Source organism: Rhea pennata, chromosome 2, assembly GCF_028389875.1.
Source record: "Rhea pennata isolate bPtePen1 chromosome 2, bPtePen1.pri, whole genome shotgun sequence".
NCBI lineage: Eukaryota > Metazoa > Chordata > Aves > Rheiformes > Rheidae > Rhea > Rhea pennata.
The window spans coordinates 123,121,505-123,139,147 of record NC_084664.1 but is presented as its reverse complement, the minus strand read 5'-3'; the positions used below and the strand labels follow the sequence as shown (position 1 = coordinate 123,139,147).

The 17,643-nt window shown below is 36.2% G+C and overlaps 1 protein-coding gene across 5 annotated transcripts in view; it reads right to left on the bottom strand.

Annotated features, from left to right (window-relative positions):
• The window catches only part of STAU2 (staufen double-stranded RNA binding protein 2), a 170,956-nt gene that overhangs the window by 61,312 nt on the left and 92,001 nt on the right, over positions 1-17,643 (bottom strand). For 4 of the 5 annotated variants that reach the window (XM_062570280.1, XM_062570276.1, XM_062570277.1 and 1 more), the window contains exon 13: positions 1,816-1,929. The exons of the other annotated variant lie outside the window; for it this stretch is intronic. In XM_062570280.1, coding sequence (XP_062426264.1) covers positions 1,816-1,929 — 114 coding nt within the window. The remainder of the gene's footprint in view (positions 1-1,815; positions 1,930-17,643) is intronic. 5 annotated transcript variants of the gene reach the window in all.

Below are 17,643 nucleotides of genomic sequence, written 5' to 3'. Positions count from 1 at the left end.
CTACATTTGGATCTATTTGTGACCTACCAGTTGCCACATGGCTTTTAGATGATCATTTTCTTCTGCTTACAGCTCAGAGGAAATCTTGGCACAAGTGATGAGGGTTCAGTGATGCGACAACCACCCAATCATGGAACAATAAACTTTTTTCTTCCTTTTAAATAACTTTGTGGAAAATTATATAACTAAGAAAAATGAGGAAGGAACGTTCTCTATATCGCAAACTGAAGCAAGATTAGGAAATTCTAGCTTCACAACAGTGCAAGCAAACTTAATGCTACCTATTTCAGTACACACTATGCTATAATCTTTAGCTATGTTATTTTATGCATTTTTTTCCTCCCCAAATGTCCCATTCAGAGAACTGAATGAGTACACTAGTATGACCTCATATAATCTGGAATTTCCTAGCTCGAAGGTGCTTGACTTTGCAGGCTCAATAATGTTTTTTCATTTAGTAATTTTAAAAATATAATTATTCAGATGGATTAAACTTGCTTTTTGCTTACATAGTCTTCTTCTGTTTACATATCGTACCCCAGCCTAAATAAATGCTTAGACAGAGGCCAAGCTGGCTGGTAGCCCAGAACATAGTTGTTACCAAAATGACAGAGACCACCTTAAATTCATTGAATGTCTAAATATTGTATTTGTGATACAACTACATTTTAAAAGGCGATCTTTACTGAAAGAAAAACTGACAGAGTTTAGAACAGTATAAACCAGTTGCTGGATGAAATGAGAATTGAATGGAATACGGCTGTCGAATCAGTCTGACTTACCACAGTCTCCATTTCTGTAAAGTACCAAACATTTATGGACAGGAAGTATCCTCAAGTTATCATGTAAATAACTGATGAGCTTAGTTTATGTTAATAACTAAATTCTTACAAACTTTAAACAAAAAACCACCAACCTAAAATATAGCTAAGAGCATCTGAATGTTTTCCCCAAAGTAACTAATTCTGATAATTCTTAAGATGACTTTTCCTTTTTCCCAAGAGAATCTTACATGTAGTCTGAAAAACTGTATGCTAGATGTTAGCATAGTCAATTTAAAGATGACCTGCAAAGGCAAATAGAAAGGGCGCTTTTTCTAACCTGCTGAAGATCTGAAAGGTGCAAGGTTTGGTTTAATTTTTTTTTCTACTTGTTTCCTTGTTGGCTTTGAAATCTTTTGGAGTATCAAAGTCTTGTCTTGTTTTGATTTTACACATAAGCGTGCTGGAGGACAAGAAGACCAGCATGGAAATCCCCCTCAGTTCCCACCTGAAGCAGCTGGGTGATAAGTGATTAATAAGGAGACTAAGGAGACTTTTTTTTTTTCTCCTGGCTGTCTGCCAGAAGCTTGAATTAAACATTCTAAGAACAGCCAAATAAAATGAGAGTTTTGCACAGCCTGATTAACAATCCTTTTCTCCTCTCAACTGCCAGTTTCTTATGATAGATGACGTCTTCACCTCACTTTTTTTCCAGCTACCCATAATCTTCCAGTAAAAAGTGGATAGATAAAACCTGATACATGCATAAAATTAAACAAAACCTTCACAGAAACCTGACTCTAAAACCAAAACAAGCTCTTTGGTCTTTCCTAATACATCTTAAAAATCTGAAAAAGGCCACATACAGTTTTGTTTTATTTCCAGGCCACTCCTTAGGTCTAATCCCATTATGGTAAAATAGGAAAATCCCAGTGATAAGCACATGCCATATGAAAAGTACAGATGCGTCTAAATTTGAAATGTACTATTGCTGACATTCTGGCCTTACTAGATATTGATAAAATTATAGGAGTGTGGGGTGAAGGTATTATACCTGGTCATGGCTGGCTTCAATGGAGCTTCCGATACCTTGGAAAGTCATCTGCACAGGAGACAGTGTCAAACAGGTCATACACTCTTTGCCATTTTGTCTATCACTGTAGTGTACCTATAACAGAATAACATACGTAATCTGCTAAACACCAGGTTTGCACAAGGGAGTCATGCTACAATACTCTGTCCCTTTTCAACAAGTTTGTAAGAAGAATTCTGCACATTTACATTGAATTCATCTTTAATATAAAACAAGGAGTGGGTAAAATACTCTAGGTCATCACGTACTGAACTGGGGGCAAGTTTTCTGTGATATATTTGTTGAACAGTTTTTAAGTGCTATGTTCTTCACTTCCTGAGAGCTCTGGGGCTGCATTTGAGGCATTAAATTTATACAACTATAAGAATCACTTTCAAGTTATAGTTTCCAACCTAGATTTTATCTTTAACAGCATTGTGTAGCTTAGTTATAGAACATCCACATGAATCATCATACCTACAAAATCTTGGCAATAATAATTTTAGTTTTTCAATTGTAATGCCATTTTTATTGAAATCTTTTTTTTTTGATATTGCTATGTAATGTTGTATATTTGAACTTGATTTTGTAATTAATTCAAAATGATAGATAACACAGAGAAGAATTCACGTTCTTTGTGAGATGCCTAAGTGTAGGTTATCCTTTTCTAAGAGCAACTCATTCCCTACTAATGTCTAATGTGCATGTTAAACCTGATCCTTGCACAAAGTACAGAGGAAGATACTGCTTCTACTTAAATTACTTTCCTTGCCTTGAGATCACCTTTATATAGTTCTTAAATCCCCTAAAAAAAAGGATGGATTTTAGTTTGTTGAGACAAAAGTAATTTAAATGTTGCCACTGTTTCATTATTAAGAAGAGGTTGCCACTCATGCTGAATTCCTGAAATATTACAATCTGCTATGTAGCTCCTGGTCTCCAGACAGGCAGATCAAGCACTTTATTCTACAGCAGAAGTGGAATTCAGCTTACGGTGGTAATTTACGTTGGCTGTGTGACCCCTGTCAGAAATGGAAAGAGAGATCAGCTCTGCTGGAGACAGACCTTTTATGTTAGTATCTATTTATCTATGTTAGTATCTAAAGCCTCATCCTCAACCTTAGGCTACAAAATTAAATACTAATATTTCTGAAGAGAACAAGGAACTATATTAGACTTATTCCTGTAGAAGTGATTTAGAGATGTCAATGATACTTAACTGCATACCATGTGTACTACACCCATTTTGCCTAACTCTTCTCTGCCACAGGTGTAAATTGGGAATTTAAACCAATGCAAAGCCGGCTGAGTGAAAGGAAAAACAAGTCTTGGTACGCTACAGAATTAACTTTAATGACAACACATAAAAACAGTTTAGCTGCGGTCAAATGTAAGTTATAGAATGTAGACTTCTCCTTTTACTGCGTACAGAAATATTTATTTAACTCAACCCTTCTTAAAGCTTTCTGGTCCATCCTTTCTTCCTCTCTCAACCCTCACAATATATGCCTACTAAATTGCTTATGGCTCCCTGCCAGAAAAGCCATACTACTTACTTAGAAACCACAAGAGGCCCCTTCACATATACAATGGTTTAACTTTGATTAATTGAAAAAGGTATGAAGGTATGAAATTTGGCTTGCAAATATAAACTCAAGTTCTTTAAATGTCAGGGACTACTGTTACGAAAAGAACTTAGTAAGCCTCCACAACTGTGGTATCTGGTTGCAAGCTAGATATTCTGCTATCTGTTGTGGGAGTATGAATTGGAGAAATGGAGCAGAGAAGCATGCGCGGATGATTCTGCACTGCGAGTAAGACATAGTGCAAGGGCCAAAAGCTGCTTTCCTAGGAAAGACAAGTCTTACAGTGCACATGAAAAAATGGAGCAATGGAGCTTTTGGAACTGCATAGCATATTGTAGGCTTGTTGTCCATCAGAATGATATGAATGGTTCACTAATGTCCACTGGGCTACAAGCAGACAGGACAAGAGATACCCAGAAGAAAGACTACAGTAAGTATTACATGACATGGTAATCTGTAACAGCAGGAGATTTGATCTGTGACTCCTCTGTAGATCCAAGAAGAAAATACAATAAATCTGGAAGTCTAATTTCCTTCTAGGTTTAACCCTACTGAAGGAATTTCTTGATGCACTTTTGGCCTCATCTTACTGGAAACAGACCATTGCTTAGTAGTTTCTTAAGCCAATAGTTCTCTAGTTAATCTCTTACCATGCTGAAGCTCTTCAGTTTAACCAAAATAAACATTTTCTATGTCAATGATATTAAACAATGACATAAAAGCAAACGACTAGTCTTTGAATGGGGGACAAAATCAAAGTTTCTCCTGTCATCAAATCTCTCTGTGCTACAGCTCTCTGTACAGTCAACAGAAACATTCTGATTTGCTCTACACATTCTGGCACGTGTGTGTGTGATATCCCAGTAAATCTGGGTTGTTATTAACCAGTCCAGCTGCTACATTCTCAAGCTCTCTCTATTTTAATTCTCTTTCTCTATTTTAATTCTCTTTCTTCTTCATATTTGATCTATGATGTAAAGATTGTTTTCTGTCAACAAAGCAGAATACCCAAAATAGGCACTTCGGAAAAAATAGTAGTAGTCTAATAGCTATTGAATAGTCTGAATAGCAGCAGATGCCTTCAGTGAGAAGTATGTTTCAGTTGATATGCCCATACTAGTATGACTAAGCATGGGAGGAACCTGAATATCTATAAAACTGGTTTAAGGATATTATTAGCATCTAAGGCAAGAAACATGAAGGCAGAGCAAATGCTTTCTTCAGTATCTGTGATCAAGGAGTGGCAACTGAAGGCTGGCCAAGTGCACCAAGAGTGATTATATGGCCATATTAATAACTGCAATAATATTTTGCTTTTTTAAGTTACTAAGTGTCCATAGTTGAAGAGTTGAGAGTGCTTAGCTACTGCTCATCTTACCTGCTCTGTCAGGCAGGTAAGGGCAGCTTGTGGACTGAAGTTAACTGATTCACCCAAATTCACTCAGAATTGGCAGCAGTGAATGGCAGCATTGGGACTATAATCCATGGTTAAGGCCTTACGCCTAACCGCAGTCAGGCATTTTCCCTTTCCATACATTAGGGAGGTAAAAATAAATGGGTTATGAAAGCAATTGCTATCCAAGTGCAGTGCCTAATTTTCAGGCTTTAATTTCTTTGTAATTAAGGCATATTCATAAATTAGCTCAGTGCACTTTAAGGATTAAACAGCAATGAAATTTCTCTCATTAAAATTCAGAATGTTTTATTTGGATAACATATAACAGACTTTAAAGAACAGCATTAGGATTTGGTTAGAAAATAAAGCCCATGTGAACGTACTGATGCCTGTAGGAAAAGTTGTGCAAATTTCCGAGCAAAATTTAAGGATCCAGCCTCGAACTATTATGAGTGATTTACACGTAATTCTCTTCCAAGGTATGTCTACACAGCACCAAGCAGTGCCACAACAAGATCCTGGCAATAATTCCAAATGAGTCTGCTCCTTTATTGGAAAAAAGCACACCGCACTGCTAGTTTTTCTCCTGGGTAACTACACACTTCTAGAATCAGAGATAAATCATTTATAACTAGCTCAGGCATCCCAACCACAGCACTCCATTGTTCTGAGGAGACAAGGCACAAAACCTCTGTCTATAAAATGCAAAGTGCATCCCAAACACCAAAAAAAGAGAGAAATTTTTAGATAATTTTAGATATTTTTTTTCCACAAGTGCATGCCATGGATTTACTCATACGTGAATGCTTTTATGTAAGATATTCTCAGGATTGGCAACTATGTACCCTTTTAAGAGATTACTTCAGGCTGGAATAAAATAAGTTGTATGGTATGACTATGCATGCAGGGATACTACTAACCGGCATATGTATATTGAAATGTATGTGATGGTCTGAATCCATTTTACAACTATGTCAAAATTTGGCCCTTGTTTGTAATATTTTACATTACTGAAGAGATGTAAATATTTTGAAGTACATTTATAGCGTCACATAAAGAAAGACATAAAATGAATGTTTGCAATGTTACAACTGCACATGGAATGGCATAGTCAAAATTCTCAATCTTATATGTTTTTTTCATAAAGGAAAAACTAAATTGCACTGGATAAAATCGCATAAGAAATTACAGTTGGGGCTATTTCTACCATCATGCTGTTCTAAAAGTAGAAATTTTCTCATTTCTCTTGTAGTTATGTAAGTACATGCTTCTTGAATCTAGCTTTATTATAAGATCCTTCACTATGCTTAAATATGCTGATAGAAACTGCAAAAACATTGCAGGATTTCTTTTGCAAGAAACTAGCTTAAAACACTGAGTCACTATGCAATTTCAGATAAAGGCCATAGTCTATAAGGGCCATATATTATTCTGCAAGTATACTCTTGCAGAACTCCAAGCTAGGAGTAGTCTCCTGGTCTTCAGCAGGCATTCCTGAATTTAAACATCCATCCTTTTGCATGCAAAGTGGGAGCTATGTTTTACTGACTTACAACTCAGGAAGAGGAGAGACCTGCTATACTAATGCATAACAATTAAGCTTAACTGTGAGATACTAAACTACTGTTTGAAACAAGCTAACTATGTATTACTGAGAGACTGAAGTGAGCAAAAATAAAGGCTAGTATTTTCACACACTGCTGCTTAGATGTTCACAGTTTGAAACACAAATTCTGTCTGGCCAAACACTTCCTTTCTTGAACATTTATTAACTTAAAAAAAAAATATGAATTACTAAAAGAAAGAAGTCATCTGTGACACTGGAGTTCGTGTTTCTAAACCAAAAACTACTCTGAGTCAAAGCATCAGCAGGAGTCTTAGAATGCTAGACAGAAATAAACTAGGTAATAAAATGCCATTATGTTCAGCAGTGCACAAATCTTCTGGATTGACAAGCCAGGACTATTCTGCTAGAACAAAGGCTGGTATTCCTTTAAGTCTGCCCCTTAAAATGAAAGCACCAAACATTCTCCAGAATTTTCAGAATAATTTCAAAGATTCTACATAGGTTGCTCTGGATTTACAGCTGCCAAACAACTAGAATGTGACTCAAAAATCAAATGTTAAAGTAAGTAGCTTTGACTTAGGCAATGGCCTCATGAAGCATTTTCCTCCTTCAACTTCTTGGTGAAATAATTCTCTTTTCCATATTTATCTTTTACTATTTCTGTTACTTATCTCCCAGGAGTCATGTGATCTGCTAAAGAAAACCTAAAAATCCTGTTTGTGCCAAGACTCTGTTTTATGCCTATATACCAGTGAAGAAATATGCCTGATGATAAAATAATTTAAATATACTTGGTAATTTCAAATCATTTTCTCAAAGTAAATTCTAGGACTCCACACAATATGTTATTTTAGTACTTAAAAGTGTAGATCCTGGTATTATCTATAGAGATTTTCCAACAAATAATAATTAGTCTTTTAAAACATGGAGTAGCATATTAGAAATTCAAAATACGCTTGGCATTCTTAGTATCTGTTTTACAATTCCACAGATTTTATTTGTGAGAAACGGAGCAGGACTAGAGACAAAACAAAGAAAACAAAATTAGGGGAAATCCTATAGTATGAAGAAAGTCTTTTATGAAAAGTTGAAGATACAAAAGAAGACCAAGATGAAAAAAAAAATGTCCCAGATGAAAAAATAAGACATAAAATAAAATAAAAAAAAATCAGAAAAAAAGCGTTGAATCAAACTGTTTCCTGCAATGCTGGAGTTCCTTGATGTAGTGCGATTACTAAATATAGTATTTTACTAATCTCAGCAGGGAGCTGGCTAACTGCATGCCCGTCAGATGTTTTTAATGGTCACCCCCTGTGGAACGAATCTAAGGAGCGCATGAAAAACACCCACATTTTAAAAAGACCCCTTGCTAGATCATTAAGGAAAGATAAAGGCCTGTACATTCATATGTGATATATAACACAATCATTGTGTCAAGAAAACATACGTTTGATTAGTACGCCTCAGGTTCATTAATCGCGGTGTCTGCTTCCCAGCAGTGAGCAAAGCCTCCATTGTAGCTACTGCTAAAGACACTGGGCAGCAAAAAGACTGACAGTTCAGCAGTAAATCCTGAGCTATGCTAACGTGCTCTTCGCTTACAGAGTTCGAATGCCAGTGGTATCATAGCCTTAAATCTCCATTAAAACACACAAACCAAGGTTTTTGACTCAGAAATAAACCATTGCTGTACCCTAAGTAGATGACAGTAAGCAGACTAAAGACACTGTCATAGGTCTGTGCACTAGTTATTTATGTTCTTGATTATAATAAGGCAGACAGTTGCCATCTATAAAAACATGTAACGTATGAATAAGTCTGAAAAGGTTTATTTGATACAGTTCATAAAGGGAACACATAAAATATCTGTTAAATGCAAAGGAAGCTTATCTGAGCCAAAGATGCATGTACATAATTTGTTTTATGTTATTTATATAGCCTCTGAATTCAGATCTCTTGCTTTCAGTGATGCAGATGATCTGGAAAGTCTGGGCATGTGCTGCGCTCAGTGAAGTAAGGGACACCCACCTCTGTCCTTCCCCTGGAGCTAGTCACCACTGTGATGCCTGGCTCTAACTGAGAGAAAATCAGCTAATGCCACTGCTGCTGCAGTAGCAAGCAGCAGCACTGGGACACCAAGGTACCTACTGTTTATCTTCCATCTGTTAAACTTCTTAAGCTAAAGAAAACTGCTTGTCTGATCAGGGAACCTGAAATCACGAGATGGGGCATGGCTTTCTATTAAAAAATACATATATACATTGAAAAGCACTATGCTACTCTGTTCACTTCTTGTATCCTGTAACCAAAACACACACGTACCTACAGACAGGGTAATTTTACTGCAGTGAGTTACTGAATACAATCTCCTAAGAAAGACTGAAACCGATGAGTAAGAAATACCTAAGAACAATAGGAAGCTGTAAGAAAAATAACAAACAAATTATTCATAAGTGAAAACACTGCAAAGTATTATAAAGTAATGTAATTTACACCTGACGTGGCTTTAGCAGAAACAACTTATCTGTTGTAATTAAATGCAACTATTCATATGACTAGTATATCTTCAGGGAGAGGAGTCAAAATTAGATTTCTATTTTACAATCAAAGTAAATACAGAAAAGACAACTGCATGCACAGAAATCCCTGCAATCTTCTGTTTTCATCATATGGCCTAAAAAAATGACGGAGATGAGAGAGTTTGTGTTCAGTGAAGAAAGTATGCAGAGAAAGAGCTTGTTCTGGAGGAGCAAGCGCCTCAGTTATCACTGACAACTGCCTCATTTGAGAGAGGAATTTGGTCAGTGTGGAGAGAGAAAAGCATTTAAGTTTAAAATAGTATTTTAGCAACAGTATCAATGGGAGTAGGTTTTCTTGTACATTCTTTCTCATTTAAGTGCAGAATTAAGGATGTGTTAACTATTCTCTGTTTTAAAACTGCAAGTGAAAGCCCCAAATGGAAAATATCACATTAATGAGCCCAGAAGAGCATCACTCTGAAACCACAAACACAAAACCAGCTGCCTGAATTTGCTGAAAAATCTAGTGATTGTACAGACACTGCTTTTGTGCATTAACTTAGATATAGGACATCACACATAAAGAATCACAATTCTTTATAAAGTGTATAAACAATAAAAAATCATTCAATTTCTGAAAATATACTGCTTCTTTGTGCCCCAGTTCTGAATGAGACTCAATGAGATGAGAGCTAAAATAAAACCCTTGTTCTCTGAGAGCCTAGTCTCCTGGTGCAGCAGGGGAAGTAAACCATAACTCTGCCGTCTGCTTTCTTCTTAAGCTTTTCTTGTTGCATCTCTTAAAAAAAAAAAAATTGCGTCAGAGCTGAGTTCCCTTATTACAACTAAAACTAAGCCACACTCTACAGCATCACACTTTCACATTTTTGCTCACTGAAACTTCCAGTCATTCAAATTTTTGGCTTTCTTCCAAGTCAAGGTCTGCAGCTAACTTATCAAGTCACGTTAGGATTTATTTTAAAAGATTCTGGCAGGGGGCGAGGCCTGGTGTGTTTAGTGCTGGCTACAATATTTTGAGAGATCTTGATGGCTTTTTAACTTCCTATAGATGTATAAAACTCCTAAATCCCAAAATTGGTTATGAAAACATAATTCACATTTTTTCATGGACCAAGTTATGTGCAGGGATATGTGGGAGGGTTTCAACTGCTGCTTGCAAGATGCTGAAGACAAAAGCTAAACTGTTGCCCAGGTCAAATACCGACCACAGCAGCAATGTGACCACTGCATGCTCACGTGCAATGCCTTTTATCTTGCTTTTCTCCATTTACCTTCTTTCCTTCTAGAAACTGAAACAAAAAGATGCACCTGGAATTTTCAATAGCCCTTGGCACAGGGCTTTCCTCTGCCAAGAGACAGAGAGGGAACAATGACCAGAAGAGAAAAAAACTAGTTTAGACAGATACCTGGCCAGAAGCCAGGCACTTGCAGACCACAGCCTTGTTTCAGAAAATTTACTGCCCATTGCAGCTAGACTTGTGTTTGTTTCTCTAATTCTACATGCACTTAAATTAATTTAGAAACATTTTTCCCATAGCAAATATTACACTACATTCCGTGAATATGCCAGGTTTCCCCAACTTGCATTTCCTTCTTTAAAGAAACTGATAGGAGAATGATCCTTTTGGTTACCTTCTGCAGAATTGCTACCTCTATTTTGACTTCCTTTGAGGACAAAAATAGGCCTAGATGGCCTCCTGAAATAAATGGAAATTAATATAATCACTTCTTGTAGATCTACTCTGGTACTGTCCATCTCCTTTCTGAAGTTCAGTCGATTAAAAAAACCTGTAGGATAGAATGCAATGAAGTCCAGGTGCTTTGATTTTCACATGAAGTTCTCTCAACAATTCTTGCTATCAGCTTGTTCTGTTTTATCTCTCTATATATTCCACACTCCCAACATTTTTTTTTTTTGGCTAGTCAAGTATAATTTAGGCTTTGGCCTTGAAGCCATTACCTATGTTACATACCCATTTGATTTCAAGATGATTTTCAGTGTAGCAAGACACAAGATTCTGAGAGACAAGCAAGGACTTTCCATTAATAGGAGATAATATCTCCTGGTGTTGTGTAATTAGATATCAACACACTTATCAATAAAATCCTGACTGATCTGCTGCTTAGAGAAAGCTTCCTTCTCTGTCAATCTGTGCTACTGCTATGACAAGAATAACAGTTGTCTTCAACAAATGTGGAAGTTTTGTGGAAAAATAATCTGCTACAGTAGAATAAGTTTTCTTCAGAGCACAAAAACAGTAGGTTCATATGGATAAAAGAATTTTCACTTCATGATTTCTGCCCAGTTGTATAGAAGAGAAGTAAAAATGTTAGTTAAATTTGGACAGCCTATAATAATTTGAACATCAGGTAACTGCTCAGTATTTGGTGAAACTGCCAATTTCATATTAACAAAAAAAACCCCACCCCAAATATTACTCTGTTGGTAATGGACAAATATTGCCATTGAGATTATTTTATTGGCCATTAAGTATGGCATAGTATGAACACACAGGAAGATATCCTTTCTGTAAAAGAACAGATTTCAACACTTTCAGTCATGACAGAGCACAACATCATTCCACACGTTGTTTTGCAGAAACTGATCTACCCAACGAGCAAATACACAGCTCATAAACTTGACTAAGATCCAAGGTACTGGGAATGGAACCAAAACTCGATTGCAGTGTGTTCTGTGGAAGAAGATAGTTGTAAGACAGGACAATGCAGTCACTCTATAGCTTCTCCAAGGTGTTTCACGAATACTTATATATATATATATATATATGTATATAAACGTCACTAATTCCCACTGACCTTCTATCCACTGTTCAGTGTTAACATTAAAGTAAATCACCGATCATAGCTCCTTCTGGGACCTAAATGAATTCTACTATTTTAGAACAATCTCACAAATATTTGCAGTCTGGTCAATCCTGCTTGTTAAGCAGTCTCCAATGGCTTCAGTAAGAGACCAGATGCTCTGTTACATACAGAATTATAGCTTTTTTTGACCTGCACTGTGGCTAAAGTAAAATTTGCTTTAACAGCCTTATTTCAAAACTATTCTCTTAACAGAGTTGCTTTACAAACTTTTTCATTTTTTAATATCACAATTTGTCCTTATTTTGGGAAATATGACCTTCTTCACAGAAACATTTGTTTAAAAATCCTTTACTGAAAGTGCATTAATCCATTTTACATTAAAGATGCCAGAAAGACCGATGCTATAATTTCAAAAGCTTCCTCTAACTGTCTATGTTTTTTTCATTTGAACTAGGGATAAGACTTTTGTACTCCCCATTATTAGAACATTTGTTGGGATTCCAATCCCAAGCTGAGAATGGCTGCAAATGTTTCTGCAGCTAAAAGATCCAAGGACAGAACAGTACCATACCTAAAAACATTCTAGTTTTTAGGACTTGCTATGCTTTCCATGATCGGCTTTAGCTGGAGACTTGCCAAAAAACATCTTTTAATTCATTCACCTCTAGGAAACTTTGAAAATATACTTTCCCTGACAGCTAATGATATAATTAAAATTATATTCAATCTATAGGTTCACCATACTGAACCTCTCCCCCAAAATACAGTAAAATTTTAGTTATTTTCTCAAAAGTGATTCTGGAGAATCTCTGAGGAAAAATCACGCCAGCTATTCAAGATTCAAAGGAGACAGTTTGGGAAGGTTTTCAGTCTAATACAACTCAGCTCCATTTCACTCTTGAATAAATAACCAGTTGAATACAATCACCACAAAATGATTAAACTTCTAACTATAACTTGTGCAAGGTAAGATTAGTAAATAACCACTGCAGAACAGTGGAGGTGAATGGCACAGTGGGACATCACTTTACCCACAGCAGTGAGTCACGAGAAAAGGTGAAAGAAGCAAAGAGAAGTAGCTGCTTTCTATCTTGAGTGAGAAATGGAAATGAAAACAACAAAAAAAAGGAGGAGGCCTATTGTAAAAGTGGAAACAGTACATTTGGGATGGGAAGGCAGGTACTCTACGTTCCATCAGAAACACAGAGACAGCAAATGTCCACTGATTTCCTGGGAAACCACGAAAGCCTCACTTAAATGTGCTGCTTCAAAGCTCTACATTGTGAGCTTTTACCTTCATCATAACATTCTTATTCACCTCTTTTCCTTATTGCTACTGTCTACTCAGCAGGAGGATTCTGTTGAGAATGCAGTAAAATACTGAACATTTTCAGTGTGCTTTCACCCTATCTTCATTCACTAGAACACTCAAAAAACATTAGCACTTCTTTTTCTCGAAGCTATTTGATTCTGGGGTCGATGGAGAACGCTCAGAGTTTCTTTCTGCTTGTTTTTGTCCCTAATCCTGCAACCAATACCACTAAATTCTTGCAATTTTCAAAGCTAATTCAGAGATTCTTGTTCTTCAAGAGTTTAAAAGGCTGGCTAACATCTTGCTGTGGTCTTCTCCTCCTTATTTTAACATGGCTGTTTTTATGAATGTGACAGGTTTATGGGAAATTTCAAAGGACAATCCTGTTGCCCATATATTTATATCTTTGCATCTATGTGCAAAGACTGATGAAACTTCAATGGGGGAAAAAAAAAACTGCTTGCCATGGGAAGGGAAAAAGTTTTACCAAAAAAAGGATAAGGTGTTGCTTTTACTGAGGTAAAAAGCAGCTTCAGAGTTGAGAAAGGAGGAGTGAAATAGCTAATGTTAACACTCCCAGGGAGCTCTGCCAAACTCAATATGCAAATTTCACTGGGTCATTTAACTAATAAGAACTCATGAAAGGGAAGCTGCTTCCATCCACTGAAGTGCAATGAATTTTAATTTAACCAAGTAAGCAATTTTTCTTAATTATGGCCTGCTTTTGAAAAGAACTTTTGAATTGAAATTGTTATTTCATCCATAAGTTGTCATACTTGGAAATAAAATGCTAGTGATGGAAGTTAAAGGTACCTGCATCAAGTTTTAAAGAGTTTTATTTATATATATATTTTTTTATATATATATATATGAATATACACACACACACACGTATATATAAAAGGAGTGAATACAATTTATATCCCAATTATTTTCTTCTGGCTTAATTCTGAATCCTTTGCTTCTTCCTTTGATATTAGAAATTCCCACTGAACTCAGATCTTACTGTTATGCTCACCTCTAAGAGATTTGCTTGAACAAGGATTTCAGGCCTAAATTTTTCCAAACTGAAAATACCAGAGACAGTTTAACATTCTTTAACACTGTTAACAGGTGCTAACAGTAAGCTTAATGCTGGACAAACACAAAAAGACTGGGATAAAAGCAAGGTTCTGATCCATAATCCTGTGTAAATTTAGTGTGGATGGTGGAGAAGGTGGCAGTCCTCTACCTTAGGAGCCAAATGACAGTTCTGTGGTACTAAACTCCTCAGCAGCTTCAGCTATGTCTAAAGAGGCACCATGAATTGGAGCCTCACTCACTACAGCTCACAGCCCAGCATAAACTAGACCTGATGGCTTTCAAATACCACGCCAAGTCTGAGCTTCCAGGGGCTAATAAAAAGACAGACTGGCACCTTTTGCTCTTCCTGCCAGAGTGCCTACAGCCTTCAACAGAAGAGCAGAGTAGACAACAAGGAAAGTAACATTTTAATCACACTGGAAGGCCAACTTGGAATTTGTGAGAAAGTCTCAAGAGACTTAAGCATGTCTGTGACAGGCAGCACAGCGTAGGACAGAAATCTCCAATGCATTAATAACCTCCAGCAACATGTTCACAGGGTGGCACAAGAGGGACCACAGCTTCAACATGCAAAGCACTCTGTTGAATGCCCCACGTTATGATTTAACTGGAAGTCAGGTACCTAATTTATGTAGCTTTTGTGAAAATCCCAGGAAGCATCTACCTGGATTTTTAGATATTTTTACAACTTCAAAAAACTTGCCATTGGCATCCATAGCGCCTATGTTGTTTTTTAAAATGGTATTCAGGTGCTTTTTAAATTTTGATCTGTGGGTCCTGCTCCACGGAATTTGCAATTACATATAGATTACACAAAAACTATGGATATTTACTTGAAATTCACTGAGATTACAATTTACCTGAAACTCAAGAACATATCTCAGTGATAAGATGCAAGCACTCCAAGACTGATTTCCAAATCCAAGCTTCAACAAAGCAGGATTCTTGGTGTTGCTTAAAGTCACTGTAGGGAAAGGTTTGGCCTCAATGTCAGCCCTGAATACAGGTGCAGAGATTTGGTTTAGGCCCATCGCTCAGTACAGTTCAAAACCACAAGCTGAAATGTATGGGCTAGTAATCCTGAGTGTAGAGTGTCCAGCAGGACTTCTCAAGTATGTACAATCACTCAGAAATATAAGTCTTCACTGCTTGTTGGGAAAATGAGAAACATTTGGAAATGCCCAACATAAAACATTCAAATCAATCAACTAAACAGATGTGGGAAAAAAAATAACAGATAAATTGTGTAATCACTGCAATCAACGGGATGCATCAAATAGAAACTGTATCCTGTGTGAGCTTTTATTATGTAGCCACTACAGAGAAAAAGTTAAAGATATCTAAGTCCTGCCAATACAGCAAGCCAAATGTAATACTAACACCACTGTGACCCATTAGGACTCCATCCATGCACAGTGACTTTGGTCTCTCAGCAATAGCCTCTTAAATTTTACAGTCTTTACTTCATGGAAACTCCCAGGGGAATTTCCTACTGGACTATAACTACCTGCAACTTGTGTTTTGCTTCAGTAAAGACTGGAGGCTCAAATTATTCATGTGTAAACAGTTTCTCTAAATGCTTTAGTTTAAACAAACTCTATGAATAATTTACTGCACTTAAATTGTCAGCAAATGTAACTATAACTTTCCTAATCTAGTTACAGAACAATGACTAAAATACCACAGTCACTTAAAAACAACAATTTTAACCAAAGCTGAATCTTCCTTTAAACAATCTCCGGGAAAGTCTGCAAAATAATTAACTGGTAGATTGTATCCATAAATATGAAGCAAGCACTAAAAATGCTTTATTCAGACTTTGTAAAGGCTTGCTTGTGAAGTATTTTGGTTTAATTATCACTGGTAATTTGAAGCCTGAGCCTTGAAAGCATCCAAGCAAAACACCTGTTTTTTCAGTGACACTGAGCTGCTGCTTATCAATTAGAAACGCCTTTAGAATAATAAGCCATAAGACGTAGAATGCATTTTTTTCTTTTTAGTATTTTTCCATACATTGGTCCCAATAACTCTTAATATTAAGGGCTTACAACAGAACATGACTGAGATCATATACAAATGGTTCAGAAGAATTTAAATTAAATAGTCACATTTTTGACATGTCCTCTGCAGCTAAAGAAGTTCAAAGAAACATTCAAATAAGCAAATAACATTTTTTACATTTACAAATGAAACAGCATATGCGTATTTATTGATTTTTTAAAAAATTCAAAAATACATTGTAACAGAACAGAATGTATACGTTCTTCAATGAAAGACAAAACTATGGTTATCATCTGGACCAGAATACAAATACATGCTAACAATTTAAAAATCATTTTGGGTCAACATGAAACAAACTACCTGTTTGTAAATGCAGTAGTTTTCTACTTAGTAAATATGCCTGAGAGAATTAACCTGTAAAGAAATAGGCTTTCAAACTCTTAAACACAAAGAGCTTTCTACACTGAAATGGTGAAGAGACCTGTGATATGCACCTGACAGGCCACTAAGCCATTTCCCACAGAGATTCTGTTCACTGCTCCACCTCAGCTCAGCAATCCAGCAGTGGCAGAATTTCACATCAATACCAGACTTATTCAAGTGAGGTGTTAAAAAGCATGCTAATATGATGTAAAACCATCAGTCAAATACAGAGAGGATATATGTTAATAATAGAAATTCTCTATCAAACTTGTTGTATTGTATCAGGGCCAAGTAAAAAGTAGTAGTCTAGTTTATGAGTGAAACGGATTATATTTTTGGCTCGAGGTAAGACCCTTTAAAAACAATTTCTACATAAGCATCTAGAATCAAAGCATGAAAAAAACAGGACAAACACAACTAAGCATTTTACAGTAACCACATACTGTAGGCAAGTAGGAATCAAAACAATAACATAAACTGTGCATTGATTCTATGAAAATAAAGTGTTACTAGTAGACACAAGCAATCTGACAAGATGTGAAAGCAAGCAGTGAAAACTTCACGGATTGAATTTCTTTTCATCAGAATTCATCTGTTTCTAGTGTAGGCAGATAACAAATGAAACTTAGAGAAACTGAATTCCTATTAGCAGCTTAACTCTTCTGCGATAAGGTTTACACTCTTACTGTTTCTTGTATTAAGAGAAATACAAACTAATGAATTGACAACAATGTATTTTAGAAATGAAGACTGAAAGAAATCTGAAAGTACATTTTAGAGAGAAATAACATTGGGCTAGATCCACAACTGGTGATATCTGACTTACTTATCTGTAACTGAACTACGCTGCTTATGCCAACAAAATACCTGGCACTATTTCTCAAATTTTAGCAGCCTCTTTTAAATCACTTCCAACAAACTGCATACTTTGTAAATTACATGGGCTTTGATGAAAAAAGTCATTACCAGGCATGCAAAAATTCTAACAGAGACCTCCCATTTCCATAATTTGGTTACATGATCAAATTACATATGCTAAAACATATGAAGCCAAGTTTTCATATGAAACAAATTCA